Source organism: Vipera berus, assembly GCF_964194415.1.
Source record: "Vipera berus genome assembly, chromosome: 4".
Taxonomy (NCBI): Eukaryota; Metazoa; Chordata; class Lepidosauria; order Squamata; family Viperidae; genus Vipera; species Vipera berus.
In genome coordinates, this window is record NC_138206.1 from 24359350 (window position 1) to 24380533 (window position 21184).

The following is a 21184-nucleotide window of genomic DNA, read 5'->3' on the forward strand; positions in this document are numbered from 1 at the left end:
CTTGGAGGTGGTTAATGGATTAGACAGACACCACCTCATCCCCTTGCACACATTGCTCCCTTCCTCCCATCTTGATTAATTTGATTTCAACTGAATTTTAAAGGTGCATTTTTTATTTATTTTATAACCTATTTATTTTAAATACATTTTATACTGTATTTTAGTTATATGACTGTAAGCTGCCTAGAGTCACCATGGTGAGATGGACAGCATAGAACAGGGCTTTTCAACCTCTTCACCCATTGTACCACTTTTAGGATATGGCAACATCCGAGTACGACCAGTCGCCTAGCAAAGTGTCAAAAACTTGACAAAAAAAACCCCGAAAAAAGTGATGAAGTACAGGTAGTCCTCAACTTACAACACTTTGCTTAGTGACTGTTTGAAGTTACAATGACACTGAAAAAAGTGCCCCCCAAGCCACGGCCGAGCAAGACACCTGCCTGCCTGCCCAGCGGTGCTCTTCCTCCTGTCTGAGGTTTTCATTGTTGTGAGCATTTCTGTTGAGGATTGGCAGCAGGGGTAGGGTGGGGCGGTGTTTGGTTTTTATTCCCCCTGTCTGCTGGATGGTTGCAGCAGGTTTTGGTCACTTCGCATGACTCTGCAACACTGTGACCATCATAAATATGTTGCCAAGCATCTGAATGTAAATCACAAGACCCTGGAGATGCTGCAACATTCCAGCTGATTGACGCTTCTTCTGAGCTCAGAAGTGCCAGGATCAGTGCCGAGCTCTAGCTGGAGCCTGGTGCTGATCCTGCCACTTCCACTGAGCCCTGACAGCCCCAAAGAAGTGCTGATCCTGGCGCTTCCGCTGAGCCCTGACAGCCCTGCAGCTCCAGCCATCTCTCACTCAGGCTTGTGCAGTGCTGGACCGGTTCAGCTCATTCCCATCCCCCACTACCACTTTTCTAGGATGGTCATGTACCACCTGCCAGGTGCCAGTGTACCACAGATGGTACCAGTACCACTGGTTGAAAAGCCCTGGCATAGAAGTTCAATTATGAATGAATGAATGAATGAATGAATGAATGAATGAATGAATGAATGAATGAATGAATGAAAGAAAGAAATAACATCTGGACAGGAGAAATGTTTGAGGTGCTATCACTGAAGTTTAGAAATCAAGTATGAAAGACATTTGGCTATTAACAATACAGGTGTCATCTCAAGACCTCCCTCATAATATAGAAGGAGGAGGAGGATATTATTTCTACAGATAGTTAATATTTTTTTATTTTTTACTTTTTAAAATAATTCAATATAATTAATAATTGGATAAGGATTAGACTGACTATTGGAATGAGATGGAGAAAGGTTTGGAAAGGACAATGCAGAAGGAGACTGTTCCAAACACATAGAAAAATCCGATTAAAATACAAACACCTTATCATTTTTCCTATCTGCTCACCATAAAATATCCAGGAAATCATTATTCTGACTGCCTGGTGTATTTGGAGCTTCTAACCTGCTTCCAGCAAGGTCTGTCTATGCTTGAATGGTCTTATCTTCTAACATCTATGTGGGGTATAATTTAAAGCATTTCTAAAGCAATTATCATGCCCATGCCCTAAATAATATCCTTCCTCATAACTTCACCACTGTATAAAAAGATTCAGAATCTTTCTATGTGTATTCTATTTTATAGATTCTCCATATGAAGCAGAAAAATGGTAAGACAATATGCATGCTGAGTTGTTCTGTTAGCGCTAGATGAATAGAGAAGCTCAAGATTATCCACAAGGACAAAGTCACAAAACTTAAATTACAAGGACATTTCAGAGCATTTAGAAAGACAATTTAAAGGCATTCAGTTCAAATATTGTGAGGCTGTAGGGATTTGGAAGACCTGGAAAAAGTTTCAGGGAATTTTCTTTAATTAAATCTGAAACAATTTAGCTGCTGAGTCCCTAAGGAAGTCACTTTGAAATATACTCACTGACCTCATTATTGAATAGCTTTGATGTTTCTTGGATTCCTAGTGTTTTAGATACAAACCATATTTCATTATTATTTTTTTAAAAAAGGATGTTCTACTTTATTATTTCTTTCTATCCATATCATCCTAACATTAACAATAGAAGATACTGCAAAAAAGCTCAAACAGTTCTAATTGAATCCAAAGTATAGCAAAGGCAACAGAACTAACATCAAGGTTATTTGTCTTCCTCTATTGCCATAACATATTGTCAACCTTGCAAGGCAGTTCAGACAATAACCAGGCGCAAATGAACTAATTCTACTTTACATTAACAAATTCTTGCAAGTCCAGAAGTACATTTCTCCCCTGTCACCTTTGCAGCTCAAAAAGCTAGGAAAGGTGCCATCTGAACTGAATTCCTACTGCAGGCTAAGGCTGCCTCTTATCCAATCATTGCTGTGGCTGCGGCTCTTCTTTAACAAATGCTTATTAGTGCCTAGAAAATGCAGGCTAGAGCAGGGGTGTCAAGCTCACAACGTCATATGACATGTCTCGATGGTTTATTTTTTTTAAACTTAGTTATCAAGTTGTTAGTGATTCTGAATCAACCTCTCACATATTTCTGGGCCACTTGATATCAGGACAGATATAATTATTTTTATTAAAAGTCATTTCTATTGACAAAGAAAGCCAGTTTGTGGAGTGGTTAAAGCACCAAACTACAAAACTGTTTGCAACTTTAGGCATCAAGGGTGAACTTGGGCCAGTCTCTGTCTCCATCTCTCTCTCTCTCTCTCTCTCTCTCTCTCTCTCTCTCTCTCTCTCTCTCTCTCTCTCTCTCTCTCTCTCTCTCTCTCTCTCTCTCTCTCTCTCTCTCTCTCTGTGTGTGTGTGTGTGTGTCTGTCTCTGCAGTAGGAAGAAGACAATGGCAATTCACTTCCAAAAATCTTGCAAAGAAAATTCAGTTGTTATGAGTCAACATTGCCTTGAAGGCACGCACTATTGACAAAAGTTGGGTGTATCAGAAAAGAATAAAATACCATTTTGCATTGGGTTTCAAATGGAAGGAAAATTAGTATTCAGACCTTGTTGTCTGGATGAGTAGAGAGAGGTGGAGATGTGCACATCAGGCATTCCTACTCTTCCTTCATTGGATAAACCCAAAGCCCTGTATAAGTGGCATCCAAAATTCTTCATCACAGAAAGACTATAGGCAATCAAAAGCAATGCACAAAAATTGCAAATAGAGTTGGTGCATTGCAAATACTAAAAGTAAAACTAGAGTGTACCTCCTCATTCCAGGCACCTACAGGTCTAGCAATATCTGAATTTTTCTTTTATTAAGAATCAATTTATATGTTATGCACTTACTGAACAGTACATAGATAGAGCAGCATATTCATCATTTGTCCCAAATTTTCCAAAACAACCATACCTTTCAAGGTGTGGTCCTACACAAAATCCTATTTTAATAAATCTTGGTTCTAAAACCACTAACTTCCTATAAAACACTTCATACTACTTTTAGCCAGATTAGTCCTACTAAAACTTACTAAAAGCATCCATTAGGCAACATTTTTATGTTTGAATTGTTCTTATCTACTCTCTTATCTACTCTCAGTAAAAACAAGACCAGGAGCTGACTGTGGCTCAGACCATGAGCTTCTTGTTGCAAAGTTTAGGCTTAAATTAAAGAAAGTAGGGAAAAGCGCTAGGCCAGTCAGGTATTAATTAAATCATATCCCTGTTCAATATACAATAGAGGTGACAAATAGATTTAAAGAATTAGATCTGATAGACAGAGTGCCTGAAGAACTATGGACAGAGGTTCGCAACATTGTACAACAGGTAGCAACCAAAATCATCCCAAAGAAAAAGAAATGCAAGAAAGCAAAATGGCTGTCTGAGGAAGCTTTGCAAATAGCTGAGGAAAGGAGGGAAGCGAAAGGCAAGGGAGAAAAAAGAAAGATATGCCCAATTGAATGCAGAATTCCAGAGAATAGCTAGAAGAGATAAGAATGCCTTCTTAAATGAACAATGCAAAGAAATAGAAGAAAACAATAGAATAGGGAGGACCAGAGATCTTTTCAAGAAAATTGGAGAGATGAAAGGAACGTTTCATGCAAAAATGGGCATGATAAAGGACCAAAATGGCAGGGACCTAACAGAGGCAGAAGAGATTAAGAAGAGGTGGCAAAATTACACAGAAGAACTATACAAGAATGAGCTTAACGTCCCTGATAATCACAATGAGGTGGTCACTGACCTCGAGCCAGACATCCTAGAATGTGAAGTGAAGTGGGCCTTAGAAAAACTGAGCAACAACAAAGCTAGTGGAGGTGACAGTATTCCAGCTGAGCTATTCAAAATCTTAAAAGACGATGCAGTAAAAGTTCTACACTCAATTTGCCAGCAAATTTGGAAAACTCAACAGTGGCCACAGGATTGGAAAAGATCAGTTTACATTCCAATTCCAAAGAAAGGCAGTGCCAAAGAATGTTCAAACTATCGCACCATTGCACTCATTTCTCATGCTAGTAAAGTTATGCTTAAAATTCTACAAGCTAGACTCCAGCAGTATGTGGATCGAGAACTACCAGAAGTACAGGCAGTATTTCGAAGAGGCAGAGGAACTAGAGATCAAATTGCTAACATACGCTGGATCATGGAGAAAGCTAGAGAGTTCCAGAAAAACATCTACTTCTGCTTCATTGACTATGCTAAAGCCTTTGATTGTGTGGATCATAACAAACTGTGGCAAGTTCTTAAAGAGATGGGCATACCAGACCATCTTATTTGTCTCTTGAGAAATCTATATGCGGGCCAAGAAGCAACAGTGAGAACTGGACACGGAACCACTGATTGGTTCAAAATTGGGAAAGGAGTCCTGCAAGGCTGTATACTGTCGCCTTGCCTATTTAACTTATATGCAGAGCACATCATGAGAAAGGCAGGGCTAGATGAATCAAAAGTTGGAATTAAGATTGCCGGAAGAAACATCAACAACCTAAGATATGCAGATGATACCACTCTAATGGCAGAAAGTGAAGAGGAACTAAAGAGCCTCTTGTTGCGAGTGAAGAAGGAGAGTGCAAAAGTTGGGTTGAAACTAAACATTAAGAAAACCAAGATCATGGCATCCGGCCCTCTCAATTCCTGGCAAATAGATGGGGAAGAAATGGAGGTAGCGACAGATTTTATTTTCCTGGGCTCCAAGATCACTGCAGATGGGGACTGTAGCCAAGAAATTAAAAGACACTTGCTCCTCGGGAGGAAAGCCATGGCAAATCTAGACAGCACACTAAAAAGCAGAGACATCACCCTGTCAACAAAAGTGCGTATAGTCAAGGCTATGGTCTTCCCAGTTGCAATGTATGGCAGTGAAAGCTGGACCATAAGAAAGGCTGAGCGCCAAAGAATTGAAGCCTTTGAACTATGGTGCTGGAGAAGACTCCTGTGAGTTCCTTGGACTGCAAGGCGATCAAACCGGTCAGTCCTAGAGGAGATCAACCCTGACTGCTCTTTAGAAGGCCAGATCCTGAAGCTAAAACTCAAATACTTTGGCCACCTAATGAGAAGGAAGGACTCACTGGAGAAGAGCCTAATGCTGGGAAAGATTGAGGGCAAGAGAAGAAGGGGACGACAGAGAATGAGGTGGCTGGATGGAGTCACTGAAGCAGTAGACGTGAGCTTAAATGGACTCCAGAAGATGGTAGAAGACAGGAAGGCCTGGAGGAACATTGTCCATAGGGTCGCGATGGGTCGAACACGACTTCGCAACTAACAACAACTCTCTGAAGGTTTCCTGTGGGATCCACAGCTATGTAATCTTAGTCTAGTGTAAATATCAATTTCAGAAAATGTCTTTGGACAGAATTTCCAGGCCTTCAGAGTGTTTTCTCACCTTCCCATTTCTAGATAAATTCACCAGAAGTGCTATTTGGCACCTGCAGTTCATCAAAAGCCTGTGGAAAGTCATTGAGTCCCATGACACTGTCTTTGAACACTGACATCAGCTCTAGAAAACGTCTGTGAGCACTTCAGATTATTGTGAGGAGGAGAAAATAGCTACAGAAGCTTTGATGTGGCCACCAGCATTCAGTTCCGCAATAATTATATTTTAGGCCTGTTAGGACTCAGGCTGCATATTATGACTTGTACATATGACTTAAAAAAAAAACCAAAGTAGCTTGCTGTGTTAGTAGAAACAAGGACAGTGTATCCCTTGAAATGTGAAAGTCTTGTGATATAATTTTATTATTGACAGCGGTGTGCAACATAGACTCATTTATTTGCAACCTCAGTGGTCTTCTGCATCACTGTAATGTTTGGAAAAATGAACAGATACATTTTCCCTCCTCATCTCTTTCTTCCCCCTCCCCCTTTTCTCTTCAGGTAACTGCCTGCCTATGCAATTACTCTTCTGCTAGGTTTTTTTCAAAGACAGTTGTTCTCTCTGTGAGAGGAAAATACGGAATGTGTTTGTTAGTCTCAGCACCACCTCCACCCCATTCCCAATGGCTTGTGGCTCATGCCCCTCATACACTGAAAATTAATTTCTTTCCTAAGGAGCTTTTTTAATTATGAAAGGTCCCGATGTAATTTACAACACAGCTAGAGAACATTTTTGAGCCAGTGAGCACCTGGGAAATTTTGAGAACCTGGTGTGGACCTTCCCACAAAATGGCTGCAATGAATAAGATATACTCATTCATCAAGGCCAAAAGCAAAATGTTCATTTAACTGAAAACAAGATATTAAGTTGGTTTCTTTGCTTTACTTTATTTCCCTCCCATATGATCTCTACCATTGCAGCTTCCCTTGTCTTCCCAAAGATGTTTTTTCATGAGGCAACTGGACTTTCCCTGGACCTTCACAAGTCCAGTTGAAAAAGCATCTTTGGGAGAACTATGACCTGGATGACTGAGAATCTCCATAGACATTCCCTTGTCTTTTTTCAGCCTGGGTAGATGGATATTCAAAGATTTTATTTTCTAAGGATACCCATACAGGGTCCAGAAGCCTTTTTAAAGCAGAAATAATGCGGCTTTGCCTTCTAGCATATTGGTTGCTATTTCATTTCTTTTACAGGTAGTCCTTGACTTACGATCACAATTAAGCCCAAAATTTCTGTTGTTGAGTGAGACTTTGTTAAGTGAGTTTTGCCCTATTTTACAGCCTTTCTTGCCATAGTTGTTAAGTGAATCACTGCAGTCAATAAGTTAGTAATCCAGTTCTTAAGTGAATCCAGCTTCCCCATTGACTTTGCTCATCAGATGGTCACAAAAGGTGAACACGACCTTGGGACACTCCAACGATCATGATCATGGAAATGCTGCAACGGTCATGTGTGTGAAAAATGGTCATAAATCACTTTTTTCAGTGCCATTTTAACTTTGAGCAGCCACTTAATCAACTGTTGTAAGCCGAAGTATTACATTTTCAAAGTCTAAAATTTAGCAATTAACATCAGGGGGCTTAGACGCTTGCCAGAAATATTGGTAATGGTATTTTTTAGATACACTAATACAAATTAACTTCACTTTCCTTTTATAACTAGGTATCACAAATCATCAAACTGATTATGTGGGCAGTAAAGTGATTTTTGTAATACAGTTTCACACAAAGCCTTTCAGGAAGATGCTGCAGAGTTATGTACAGTAGCATTTATCTGAATCCCCTCTGCAGGGTTTCATGCAAATAGCTAATTGTAGAGAGATAAGCTTGATGGTGTGATTTCTCCAGCCTATGGAAAGTCTTTGAAACAGCCTTTGATTTTTCTGGAAGAAAGACCAATTCTAAACCCCTGCATCAGCTCTAGCACCAATATTTATATTCTTGATATGACAGATAAACACATTTTCAAAATGCCTGTATTCAAGTCTTCTATTGATTCCTTTCTGTGTTTACCCCTAATCTCTTTATTTCTGGTGTTCAGAAATGAGTTCCCTGACTTAGGTAATCGTGCTAGCACCGTCTGCACACAAGAAGAAAGCATCAACAGATTGGGGGAAACATCACGGTTTAGCAAAGTAAAGATAGAAAGATATTTAAAGCAAAAGCCTAGAGCTGAAACTGTGAAGCAGATAAATTAGGACTGAGCATGCTCAGTGGTAAATGGAACACTTAAAGGACAGCAGGAGGGAGGGAAAATAGCGGGAAGGAATATAGACATCCACACTGCAACAACATTGAATTCTGGTTGAACTTTATTTTTAGGAATGCTAAATTCTCAGTGACACAACCAGCTTAAAAAACAGGGCACCTGTGGTGAAGGAACCTAGAAGGTTCCCTGATTAGCGGGATGTGTGAAATAAATCAGTATAAACAAAACTAAAGATAGCTGCTCCATTAGCATTTTAACTTCAATAGCTGCACTGCACTTTAATAAAATAGATTTCAATGTAATCTTTGTATGTACTCCTTTGCCTAGTTTGTTCTCTTTTATCTCTGTCTCCTGATATTCATGGAGGAGAAAAAGAAGCGCTTTTTTGCGCAATGCAAACTGTGTATCTAAAATGTGAGTAAGAAGAGAGGCTGAAAGTGAGCAGCGTGGCTCAAGAGATTGTAAAGAAGCTTCTAGCGTGGATGTCTATGGAGATTCTCAGTCAACCAGGTCACGGTGGTCCCAAAGGTGTGTGTTGTTTTTTTCAAAAGATAACTGGATTTTGTTTTTCCCTTGAAGACATTTCGCTTCTCACCCAAGAAGCCTTTTCAGGTCTGACTGAATGGTGGGGAATGGAAGGATTTCTTCCGTTCCCCACCACCATTCCTTCATTCCCACCAAATTCCATCGTATTTCCCCCATACACCTATTACCATGAAATCCTTCCATTCTCCCCCTCCACCACCATTCAGTCAGAACTGAAGAAGCTTCTTGGATGAGAAGCAAAACATCTTCAAAGAAAGAAAGAAAGAAAAGAAAAGAAAGTCCAGTTGCCTTTAAAAGGGGGGGGGCCGGAAAAAGCACTCTTGGGACTTCTACTGTAGAGTTTTGTGTGACTGTTCTTATAGAAGCTTAATACAAGAGTTATGAAAAAGATTGAAAACTGCACTTGAATCGTAGAAATTTGCAAGACAATGATGATGAGAGCTATCCAAATCTCAACATACGACCACAATTGACCCCAAAATTCATGTTGCTAAGCAAGATGGTTGCTAAGTCAGTTTTGCCCTATTTTACTGCCTTTCTTGCCACAGTTGTTAAGTGAATCACTGCAGGTGATTAAGTTAGTAACACAGTTGTTAAGTGAATCTGGTTTCCCCATTGACTTTGCTTGTCAGAAGGTCGCAAAAGTTCATCACATGACCCCAGGACATTGCAACCGTCTTAAATACGAGTCAGTGGCCAAGCATTTCAATTTTGTTCATGTGACCGTGGGGATTCTGCAATGGTCATAAGTGTGAAAACCGGTCACAAGTCAGTTTTTTTCAGTTCTATTGTCAGTTTGAACAGTCACTTAACGGACAGTTGTAAGTCGAGGATTACAAGTACTTTGTCCAAGGCTGTTGCTACAGTATCTCTCTTTCTTGGCAAGTTTTGCAACAGCAGCATCAGAGACTGCTACCAATGCATGGGTAATAACTATTCCTTTATAATAAAAAAAAGTGTGAAGCATGTCAACACAAAACTCTTCTTCACAGTGATATTTTTCTTGTTTAAGAAAGAAAAATATCAGACAGAACAGCTTAACTATTGCACATTGAACAATTGCAGGTTTGCGGATGTTTATGTCCTTCAATAAAATTCATTATGTGAAAAGATGCTACCAGTCCCTTCTTAATTTGTGGCTGCCGTAAAAGATAGATTTATTTTCAGCTCAGCCACCTAGTGACTGTGAATAGCTACATTCTTACATACAGAACAACATATTACAGTGTTGGATATTTATTGCTTCTTGCAGGACATCCTAAACAAAAGTCTTCTGTTCCAAGAAATGGATTTTCTGCAAAGCCAGATTTGCAGACACGAGAGCCTGAACGGCAGTTCATCCAGCAAATGAAGGACAGATGTGATGAACTAGTCAGAAAACTCAACTGTGTCCAAGAAGAACTTAAGAGAACCAGATGTGGCTTTGATGTCTTTGTTGTAACGACACAGTTTTTCTTTCAGAAGGTAAGTAGCAACAAATGGCTTCCCTACATTATCAGCCACTTTTTTGAGAAATCACAGGTAATATTAATGTGATTAATATTAATGTGATTTGGTCTACATCAGTGGTTATTAGGAGAGGTGAAAAGGTACGGAGAATCAGTTTAGAAGAAACAATTCTGAATGTGACAACAAGCCCTCTGTCATTAGTGTTTAGACCAGAATGTGTACATAATCCAGGGTATATTGGATGCATACCCAAAAAGTACAGATCTCAACAGAATTTCTCTGGAAACTAAAAAGACCATGACCGAAGTCCTCAGCAATGTCTTAATAGCTGTGTCTTTAATTTGTATTGCCATTAGCTGATATAATAATATTAGGATATCAGAATTGAGTATCATTGAAGATAGGCATCTACTAGCTGCCAAACCTGCCTTGTCCATGTGAAAATAATGTTAGTTGCAGAATATTCTATTCGTACATGGACATTCTAAATAATCCTGGACTTCATTTGTCTGGATACATACAAAACTGTGCTTATTTGGATGATAGGCACTTTCTTCTCAGTATTATATGAATGTGCACTGTTGTGCATATTCTCCATTAATCTAATAGTGCGTTTCAACCTTCTAACAAAAAAGAGAGTCAATGTTTAAAATGGTACTGAAAATGCTGTTTAATATTATCCCAGAAGAAGTTTTTTAAATGAATTACTGTGGTGTGTATGTGTGTATTTTCTTTCTTTCTTTCTTTCTTTCTTTCTTTCTTTCTTTCTTTCTTTCTTTCTTTCTTTCTTTCTTTCTTTCTTCCTTCCTTCCTTCCTTCCTTCCTTCCTTCCTTCCTTCCTTCCTTCCTTCCTTCCTTCCTTCCTTCCTTCCTTCCTTCCTTCCTTCCTTCCTTCCTTCCTTCCTTCCTTCCTTTTTCTTTCTTTCTATCTTTCTCTTTCTCTCTTTCTCTCTCTCTCTCTCACACACACACACACACATACACACACACACACACGCACACATAGAGGCACATACACACACACACACACACACACACGCAAAACACACACACAGAGAGACAGACAGACAGACAGACAGACAGACACACACACACACACACACACACACACACACACTCCTCTATTGGAAGAGAATGGAAATGCAGAACTTTCTGAGTGCTCTGGCCTTGGTGCTGCACATGCTAGACATAACAATAAGCAGAATTGCAAGAATTTCTAAACATTACAATATACTCATTTCGAGTGGCAGGAAATATTTTAATAAAAATATTATTTTGAGAATCAGTGAAGAAATATTGTGGCTGGTTGTCAAACAGCACACTTAAACTCATTGTGAAATCTATATGTTAGATGTGATAATACTGACATCTATTGGTAGTGGACTTAAATTACATGGTAGGTAAGCAAAGGATGCCTTTCAGGTACTCAATGTGTTTTTAACTTGTCCTTTTGACTGGGGTAAATTGGGCAATAAAATTTAAGCTTTATAATGTTTTGTTGCAGTTATGATTGTTTTTATTGTTATTGATATATTAACATGAAGAAGGATCCTGCAGATATCAGTGCCACCTCCTGTGAGGAAAGTAGTTATTAAGGATGATGGGTCAGGCAGAATTTACCTGGTTGGAGTCAGATATTTTGTGTTGTTTGTTTGTTTTTAAAGTCTCATAATTATAATTTATAATTTTCTGTACATTTGTACCACAAGGTATTTTTTAATTCACATAATTATCCAGCACTTGCTTTCTAAAATTATAAGGGCCCCAGTATATTTTTTATATACAACTTATATTTTTAATGTCAGATACTCTGTTCCTTGTGTCATGATGCAGTATGCTGTGAATAATCAAACTATTTAAATCACATATAAATGTTGGATGGATACACACACACACACACACACACACACACATATGTAAAGGTAAAGGTTCCCCCACACATGCGTGCTAGTCATTTCCAACTCTAGGGGCCGGTGCTCATCTCCGTTTCAAAGCCGAAGAGCCAGCGCTTGTCCAAAGATATCTCTGTGGTCATGTGGCCGGCATGACTAGACGCCAAAGGCGCACGGAACGCTGTTACCTTCCCACCGTAGTGGTCCCTATTTTTCTACTTGCATTTTTACGTGCTTTCGAACTGCTAGGTTGGCAGAAGCTGGGACAAATAACAGGCTCTCACTCTGTTACGCGGCACTCGGGATTCGACCCGCCAAACTGCTGACCTTCTGATATATGTATATATATATAAAGTGTTTGTTAAGTATTTAGAATACCTTGCTAGGCCCCAAACACGGGCCAAATCTTATTTCCTGTTTCAGCCTAACCCAAGGCCATCAACAGGCTGTAGTCATATATATATATATATATATATATATATATATATATATATATATATATATATATATATATATATATATATATATATATGCAGTAATGGTAGGAACTTTGCGAGGCAACATATGTGAGATTTATCTGGTTCTACTGGATCACCAATTTGTGATAAGGGGGTCTCTGGAACACTGCTCTGCCTCTTTTCTTGACAATAGTTTCTTCCTAGAAAAGGAAGATTGGAGAATAGAACCGTGGCTACTCAAAATCCTTGGATCCAGGGATGACCTCTTCAAAAGGGGACATACATTTTTGTAGCCATTTCACATTTCTGACTCATCATTATCTTCTAATCAAAAACTGCTGCACAATCTTTCTCAATTTTCTATTGCCATCTCAAACTATAACTATAGCGTTGAATTTTTGTTGCCTAGGTACTTAACTTTGCGTTTTCTTTTGTTAAATTTCATTCTGTTATTCAGTCAATTTTTGAGACCTATCGAAAGTGTTTTCAATGCTACTTCTATCTTATGGGACATTAACTATGTTATCTACTTTGCCATCATCTAAAGATTTGATAAGCATTTCTGCCATCTCTCATCCATGCCATTAATAAAACAGTAAAAGTCTACTTTAAAATTCAGAACTGAATTTCCTGACATACCAATTTGTTGAGGAATCGTTTCTAGCTTTGAATGTGATTTTCAAGCCAGTTATGTGTATTCATTTAACTGATAAGTCATCAACCTCATTTTGTTAACCACACTATTAAGAACGCCTTGAGTATTTTGTCAGATACTTTAGCGAACTCAAGGCATAAAACTTCATCAACTGTCAGGCCAGGCCTGCCTATAAAACTCTACTCTTCCAGGAAAAATCATTTCCTCATTTAGGAACTATATAGTAGCAAAATGTCCTGGATGGGTTGATTCATTATAGACAAGTAACAAGACATATACATCACATCTGCTTGCTAGATGTATGTATGTATAAATTTGTGTGTTTGTGTACCATGTATATCCACGTTTGTGTGTGTGTGTGTGTGTGTGTGTATGATTCTAGTGATTAAGGTGCCAGAAAAGAAGCAAGCAAACCCAGGTTCTACTTTTACTTTAGAGTTTAGACAAAGAAAGTAACTGAGTAAGATTCTTTCTCAAACTGGATTGGAAATTGAAAAAAATATCTACCACAGTAATCATTACAGTCCATAATCTTCAGTGAAAAGGCCTTCATTGTGCAGTGGATAAACTTGGACTGATTCTAAACTTAAGCCTCTTTCTCTCCCCTTTTTGAATCAATTGATTGTTGGCCATTTTATTTATTTTTTCTTCAGTCTTCAGAAAGAGTTTCATTTTTTCCACTCCGTAATATAACGTTGTTGCGAATGATCTTTCAAGTACGCCGATATCTTTGCCATTTCCGCCAGGTCAGAAACTTTTAAAGTCCATTCTTCTATAGTCGGCAGTTCCTCCTTTTTCCAATATTGACCTACTAAAAGTCTTGCTGCCGTAATTAAGTTCAACATCAACTTAGTGTCCACAACAGTAGTATCAGTAATTATACCCAGTAAAAACAATTGCGGACAAAACTTTATCCTTTTCTTAAATATCTTCTGCATATGGAACTCGTATCTTCTTGTGGGAAAAGGTGCATCCAAAATAGGAGCGGAATTGCTGTGTATTTTCTTCATTACTTGTTAGCATTTTCCCATCTTACTGAGCATCTGATATACTTAGCATTGCCTGTTTCTTTTGTTTTGAACATGCCTAAAAAGCATATTTTGATATTAATAACATTCTGTGCTTTGGCTGTCTTGACAAATGTCTTGGTGACGTACTGACAATAATTAATTCCATTATGCCTTTCTTACTTGACATTGTGACTGTTTTAAATGATTGCCTGGACCTGGTACTGAAAGTACAAAATGTTCTGGCTTAAGTTGCCCTTATTTATCAAAATTATGTAACCACCCATCTCACAAGTGTAACTCTGCACAGGATGCAATAAAATGTTTGCTCAGAAAGAGGTGATTCACTGTATGATGTTAGATTGCTAGGCAAGGAATGTTCTAGCCCAGTTTTGGCTGAAGGACCAATCCTGCTCTTTCCTGGGGAAGTTGGAAGTAATTCATAGCCTAATTAGTGCTTGTTGCTACTGCAGTAGCATTTTCCAAAAATATTTAGAGATTTCAACTGGTACAAAATATAATGTTATATGCTTGTTTGAAATATGCTACAAAGAACATATTCATCTTGACTTAAGTCCACTGGGCTGCAATTCATTTTCAAGATATTCCAAGGTTCTCACTTCGGCTATAAGGCCCAAATAAACATGCATAAACACCCAAGTTATTTGACTGAGTTTGTTTCTTGCACCACAGATAAATCCACGTGATATTATGAGAAGCATAATTACTTACTAGCCTATTTTCAAATTCAATTTATTCTACAGAGTAACAGACAGAATTGCTTAATTTAATTATGGGAGACGGGAATTGGAGGTTGCCTGCTTTACAATTCTATTCCAGTCTGATGTTATATTATATCTAGTCATGTTATACATGGCAGAGCAGCTCTCTGAAGGATGTATCATACAAATATGCAAAGCCCTGGTAGAAAACTCACTTTGCTCCTGGGGATTCGGTTTCACTGTCACCTTAAGATGCCTGTCTTCCAAAGCTAGTCAGTCAAGATGTTCCAGTGAGATGGCACCTGATGATTGGAATTCTCTCCGGTTACTTCTTTTCAACTCATTCCACATTGCAGTAAAATGGTAATGCAGCTCTTCCTACTGCCTATGTTCTTTAGCCAGAGATCTCAGTTTCAAAATGTAGGTGTTTATATTATATACATTTGTCCTTAATTGCTCCCAATAATGTATACGGGTACAAATATCTGTCCCCTTCACTTTTAGAGACATAGCTGGTCATTAAAGCAATCTTATTATGTATGCTGAGAGGGGATGAGTGCCCTCTAGCGGCTGTTTGTAAAAAATAAATTCCCTTTCCCACCTTTTTAGCCAGCTCACCTTTTTCAACCAGTTCTCACCCCAGAATAAATACTGGAGGAATATTTCCAACACCTCTAGCCTTTTCAGTGTGTATGTTTTAGCTTCTTACTGTAGGTTGTCTTACGCTATTTTAAAGTACATTTTAATTAGGATTTTAATGTTGTTTTATTGTAAACCGCTATGAGATGCTTTGGCATAAAAGGCAAATATAAATATATCAAATAAATATTAATATACTGTAAATATATGAAATATTTATTTATTTGTTTAAATTTTCATGCTGCCCATGTCCCTGATAAGGTGACTCTGGGTGATATAAATACATACATGTAACATACATCAAGTTTATTATTTATTGATGAAACGTTAAAATTTGAGCTATGTTCTTAGAGCCAAGAGACAATGTGCATCAGGAAGAACCCTGCTGGATGACGTCCCCAGAGTAGAAGAGACATCTCCCACTCAAAATGTGAACCTGTATAGCCCCATGTCTAAAAAGGTTCTGCCGCAAAACAAATAAAATTGTGCTATTCAGTGGGGACATTCTAAAACAGCAGATACCAGCCAAGGGAGTTCAAGAATAGCCTGCAGTGAGGGATACAAATGGCTGATTACAGCCAACAAGCCAATAGAATGAATGCAAGAAATGTAAAGTTGAAATGCAAGGAAGGGGAAGTTGAAATGATGCAAGCAGCCAAAATATGCACGGCTGACTTAAGACAGGAAAAGAATTGGCATACAGGTAAAACTGATCCTAAACCTCAGAAATCAAATCAACAGATCCTGTTTGCTTTACAATAAAAGGAATACATATTTTATTATACACTCAGAGTCTTCGTTTAAATGCATCTTGGGCCTTCCACTACATCCACCTCTTCCTTCGTACTTTTCACTTTATATACTTCAGAGGGACCCTGGATTTTTGGGGATTCAGTACACCAAATCTCCAATGCCTTGAGATTTCTAGATCCACTAGCTCCAGCATGGTCTACAATATGTTGAATTAAATGAGTGGCCTTTGGGGGGGGGTAACTTTGTATGCTGTAGAGCAGGGGTGTCAAACTCAATTTCATTGAGGGCCGCATCAGCATTGCGGTTGCCCTCAGGGGGCCGGGTGGGTATGGCCTGGGTGGGCGTGGCCTACTGGGTGGGCGTGGCTAGAATGCGTATGGCCTACTGGGTGGGCGTGGCCAGCTCTACATCGTTCTCATCAAGGGTGCCTATGGGGGCCTGGGCAGGAGTGGGACAGATCTGAGGGTCTCTGGCAGAAGGAGGGTCTCTGGGCCAGGGCCAAGGCAGTGGGGGCCATTCCCTCACTGTTTCCAGGATGGCTTCGCAGGCCGGATGAAACCACGTTGTGGGCCGGATCCGGCCCCCGGGCCTTGTGTTTGACATGTCTGCTGTAGAGTTATTTTTACCTATGGTTTTGATTCCTTCAGCACCAGTGATTATAGTAGCTCCCATTCATCCAGTCCCTGCTTCATTTGTCTTTTGGTTCAGTTATCTTCAATACCAGTCACCATTCAATTTTCTCTTCTGAATGTTTCACATTTCACAGTCTTAACCAATTTTTTCTGATGGAGGTTGGGGAATATCAGTCAGACTGAGACAGTTTTGTCTTTAGATCAGCTATATATTTTTCTCTCTGGATCTGATGATGGGTAACCCGGAGGAAACTTCCACAAAGAAACCAGGCTAGTGCGTTGGATTTTCTGTCCACCCAACTTTTTAAAATTGTAGGTTATTGCTGCAAGTTTAGTTCAGATCAACAAAGAAAAAAATGGCAGAAAGTGCTTCTCTATAGACAACTGGATGAAAGATAGTTGAACAGATACATATAGCGCAGCACCTTGAAGTATGGCTGATATGGTCTCCACACAGCACTATTGTATGTTTGATAGCAAAGCTGCTATGGTTTCATGATTTTGGTTCATGTAATATGGCCTTAGCTTTAAAACTTCTTAACAGCAAATTTCATTATGAGGGTGAAAGTTTATTATGAGGGTGAAATTTCATTATTTCATTAAAAGAAACTTTTTAATATTAATTAAATACCTACCTCATTTGGAAGTTTTTTTTTATTTCTAATGTGGTCACTTGAATAAAGTTTTGAGAGATGAAATCCAGTAGGCATTATTTTGAACGCATTAATTAAAATTTACATAAAAGATTTCTATTGTGTAATTCATTAACAGCCTAGTTTTTTTTCTTGGAAGTAAATTCTATTGAACTTTCATACGAGTTTTAGAAAAATGAGTATTTACAAGATTTAGAGACTACATTTCATTCCTCATATATTTCCACTTTCTGTTATGAAAGTAGCAATAACTTGAGGCTACCTGAATTCTAACTCTGTTCCATGACCAAAATTTCTAACAACTTCAGTGCCTCACTTTCACCTAGAGTCTATGGTTGCCCATGGACAGAAATATTTGTCTGATGTACTTTCAGCTATTGCAAAGCTTTTAGTGACTTTTAAAAATATTTCTGCCAATAACAAAATTCCACAGTTGCAGAGTGCAAAGAATGACATTATTTTAGATTGTTAATATTAGATAATGCCATTTGTTTTGTGCATATCAGCATTTTATTATGATACCAGAACCCAAGGGAAACATAGTAATGGATTGGAGAGAGGAAACAGCAGGAAACACAGTATATTTTATATTATTTCATTATACTAGTGGCTAATCAAGCAGCATGTAACTAAGAAACACAGACACTTAACTGAAAGAATCTGGGTATTAACCCTGAATAACCATGAATATTAGCATACAATATTTACTATACATATTGCAGAATAATACACAAACAATATAATTTTCCAGAGTTTTTCTAATCCAAGATGTGACAAGTCAACAGTGTGAAAATGAAAATGATTAGTACATTGTCACATTGTTTTCATACAAGATAAGCATCCATCAAATGATGCTGCCTGACAGAGCTGTCCAGCTAATGAGAGAAGGGAAAGGAAAGGGAAGGGAAGGGAAGGGAGGAGAGGAGAGGAGAGGAGAGGAGAGGAGAGGAGAGGAGAGGAGAGGAGAGGAGAGGAGAAGAGAAGAGAAGAGAAGAGAAGAGAAGAGAAGAGAAGAGGATATTTGCTTACTATTATTGTTATAGGCTCCTTCTCTAATTCCTAAAGTGATATCAGCATTAGAGAGACAGAGGATTCTGGAGCCACAGAATGTCTGTGTAATATTAATATCTTGTACACATACTGAAAGAAAGCCAACTAAAAGCAAATAGTTGTCTATAAAGAGACATCAGAGCCACTGGACCTGTTTCACTTATTTTCACATAAAACTATGAAAAGCTGCAACTCACTTTGTATTTTTGCTAAATTCTGCTGATCTGTTAGCTGTCTGCCTCTTCCTATGTTGAAGTACTTAACTGCCTCGACATTTTGTTTTGCCCTTGCTCAAGGTGAAAAGTTTACTTCAGAAAGATTGGAGGGATATCTCAAGATGTGAAGAAAACGTTGTTGTTTTTTTAAAGTTCATTTTATTGCCAGCATTATGATCATAAATCTTTCATAACTCTAAATTAGAATCTGAGGTCATATTATCCAACTGAAAGAATGGCCCTTGTAGTAGTGTCAGTTATGACATTTAATTTCTAAAGATTGTTCACATGGTCCATATTTCAATATCATATTTTAATATAATAGCTTTTCAGTGTAGAATTTAAAAAAAAAGAACAAGGAAAAAAGTAGAGGTAACAATTGCAATTTAAAAGCAACATAGGATTTCTTGGCAATAGTAACAATAAAAACTTCAGAATTGTTAGTCATTTAGTTTCAAAAATTAAAGAAACCTAACATTGTCTTGTAACAAACTGAGGTGAGAAAAACGGGAGAGAAATGGATTTCATTACAATAAATAGACTACAGTGCATTTTATACCTTTTCGACTAAGATCACTCTGAAGAGGTTACTTTTAATCTATATGAAAGAGAAGTTTGAATAGTCCCCTCTTAGTATGAAAACACTCTAGCCCAGGGGTCAGCAACCTGAAACAGTGAAAGAGCCACTCGGAACCGGTTCCCTCACAAAAGGAAAAACTGGGAGCCGCAAAAAATGTGTGCGCATGGGCGTACATGCGCGCATGTGCAGAACAGGGTTTGACTGAAGAGTGAAGCCAAGGCGAGATATGCACCTACCCTGCATATTTGAATTGATTGGTTGAACTTTTTTAGTCCCACTTTTTTTTTGGACTGCACATGTCAGAGGACTGGGAGCCACAAGAGATGGCTGAAAGAGCCGCATGCGGCTCCGGAGCCGCGGGTTGCAGACCTGTGCTCTAGCCTCAATTATATCTGTCGAGCAGAGATGAAAGTGTGGAGGTTTCCTAAATTAGTCTCGTAAAATTACATTTTTATACTTTGCATTGATAATCCTGGAAATCAATAACACTTCTGCAAATTTGCAAACATCTGATCTCCCCAAAACATCAAACATCTTGTTTTTGGATTTTCAGCACATTTTCCTCACCCGCTATGGTTGTTTTGCAAAATTCATTATAAAAGATGAACAATTAGCAAAGAAGTCAATCAAATTCTCAACCCAAAAGGAGATATAAAAACTTAGCAGGAAAAGGAATCATAAAAACAAAACAAAATACAACTCCTTTCCATCCTTCATAAACAGCAACCAGCTGAAACCAAATATGGTCTTCATCTTCAAGATAGTAGACCATGCACCATCAAACAGAAATCTGAGACATAGGAGCTGGTCAATTCTTGCCAACAACCTTCTGATAATGAAGTGAAGGCATGTTGCCTCTATTTCCAACCCCTAGAAAGCCTTTAAATCTTGTGAGTGTTGTAGGTAACACTTTTTTAGTAGAATAAAGGTTGGTGCACAAAAGATGATGGCAAAATAATAGAAAGGATAGGTCAAGCATGTGGGATGCATGGGACCATAGGTGGGTTATGTCAGGAAGACTTCATTTTTCTTTGTTAGAAGACTTGATGCTGCCTTAATTTGTGTGTGTGTGTGTGTGTGTGTGTGTGTCTGTGTGTGTGTGTGTGTGTGTGTGTGTGTGTGTGTGTGAGTGAGTGAATTTCCCACCTCCGGTTGTGGTGTAATTTCCTAGTAACTGTGACGGAAAGTATCTCTGAGGGCCACAGGAAAAAAGGAAATAAGGAAAGGAAAGGAAAGGAAAGGAAAGGAAAGGAAAGGAAAGGAAAGGAAAGGAAAGGAAAGGAAAGGAAAGGAAAGGAAAGGAAAGGAAAGGAGGAAAAAGCAATTACATTGGACTACAGACTGCAACTCTTGTGATTGACAACAATCCTATGATTATTTCATTTGCAAATGTCCTTGAACGATGTGGACTGTATAGGAGAAAAGGTGTTTGTGTTTTTGAATAAGCCAATGGAACAAGTGGCATCCAAGTGATGTATTTCTGTGTACAAAATACTCGCAGATTATTGAGTTCAATAGTTGCTTTTATGCATATGTGTGATCAGAAAACCAAAGCTGATTATGCATATTTCTGCTGCTTAAGAAAGGATTGACCCAGCTACAGCTGAGTCATTCAAGCGCCTGAGAATTATCCTGAGCAAAAAGGGGTTTTCTGGTTTACATACTGCTATACTGTAAATGCACATGGAATTCAATAAATAATAGTATAAGCCTTTACCCACTTCTTTGGAAATAAATTCCACTGCGTTCAATAGCACACACTTCACTTCCATAATCTGAATGAGTCAGTTCTATTGGGCATTTTAGAATATTCATACAGAAGTCATTATTTTTTTAAAAATTATGTAATGTTATCTCCTTAAGGAGGAGGCTACAATTTACCCAACATATCCAAATCAGTTTTTCT

At 38.5% G+C, this 21184-nt stretch overlaps 1 protein-coding gene across 1 annotated transcript in view; it reads left to right on the forward strand.

Annotated features, from left to right (window-relative positions):
* Positions 1 to 21184, forward strand: part of MTUS2 (microtubule associated scaffold protein 2) — a gene marked incomplete at its 5' end in the record, with an annotated part of 205844 nt that overhangs the window by 139714 nt on the left and 44946 nt on the right. The window contains one exon of the mRNA XM_081327497.1: positions 9826 to 10037. Coding sequence (XP_081183623.1) covers positions 9826 to 10037 — 212 coding nt within the window. The remainder of the gene's footprint in view (positions 1 to 9825; positions 10038 to 21184) is intronic.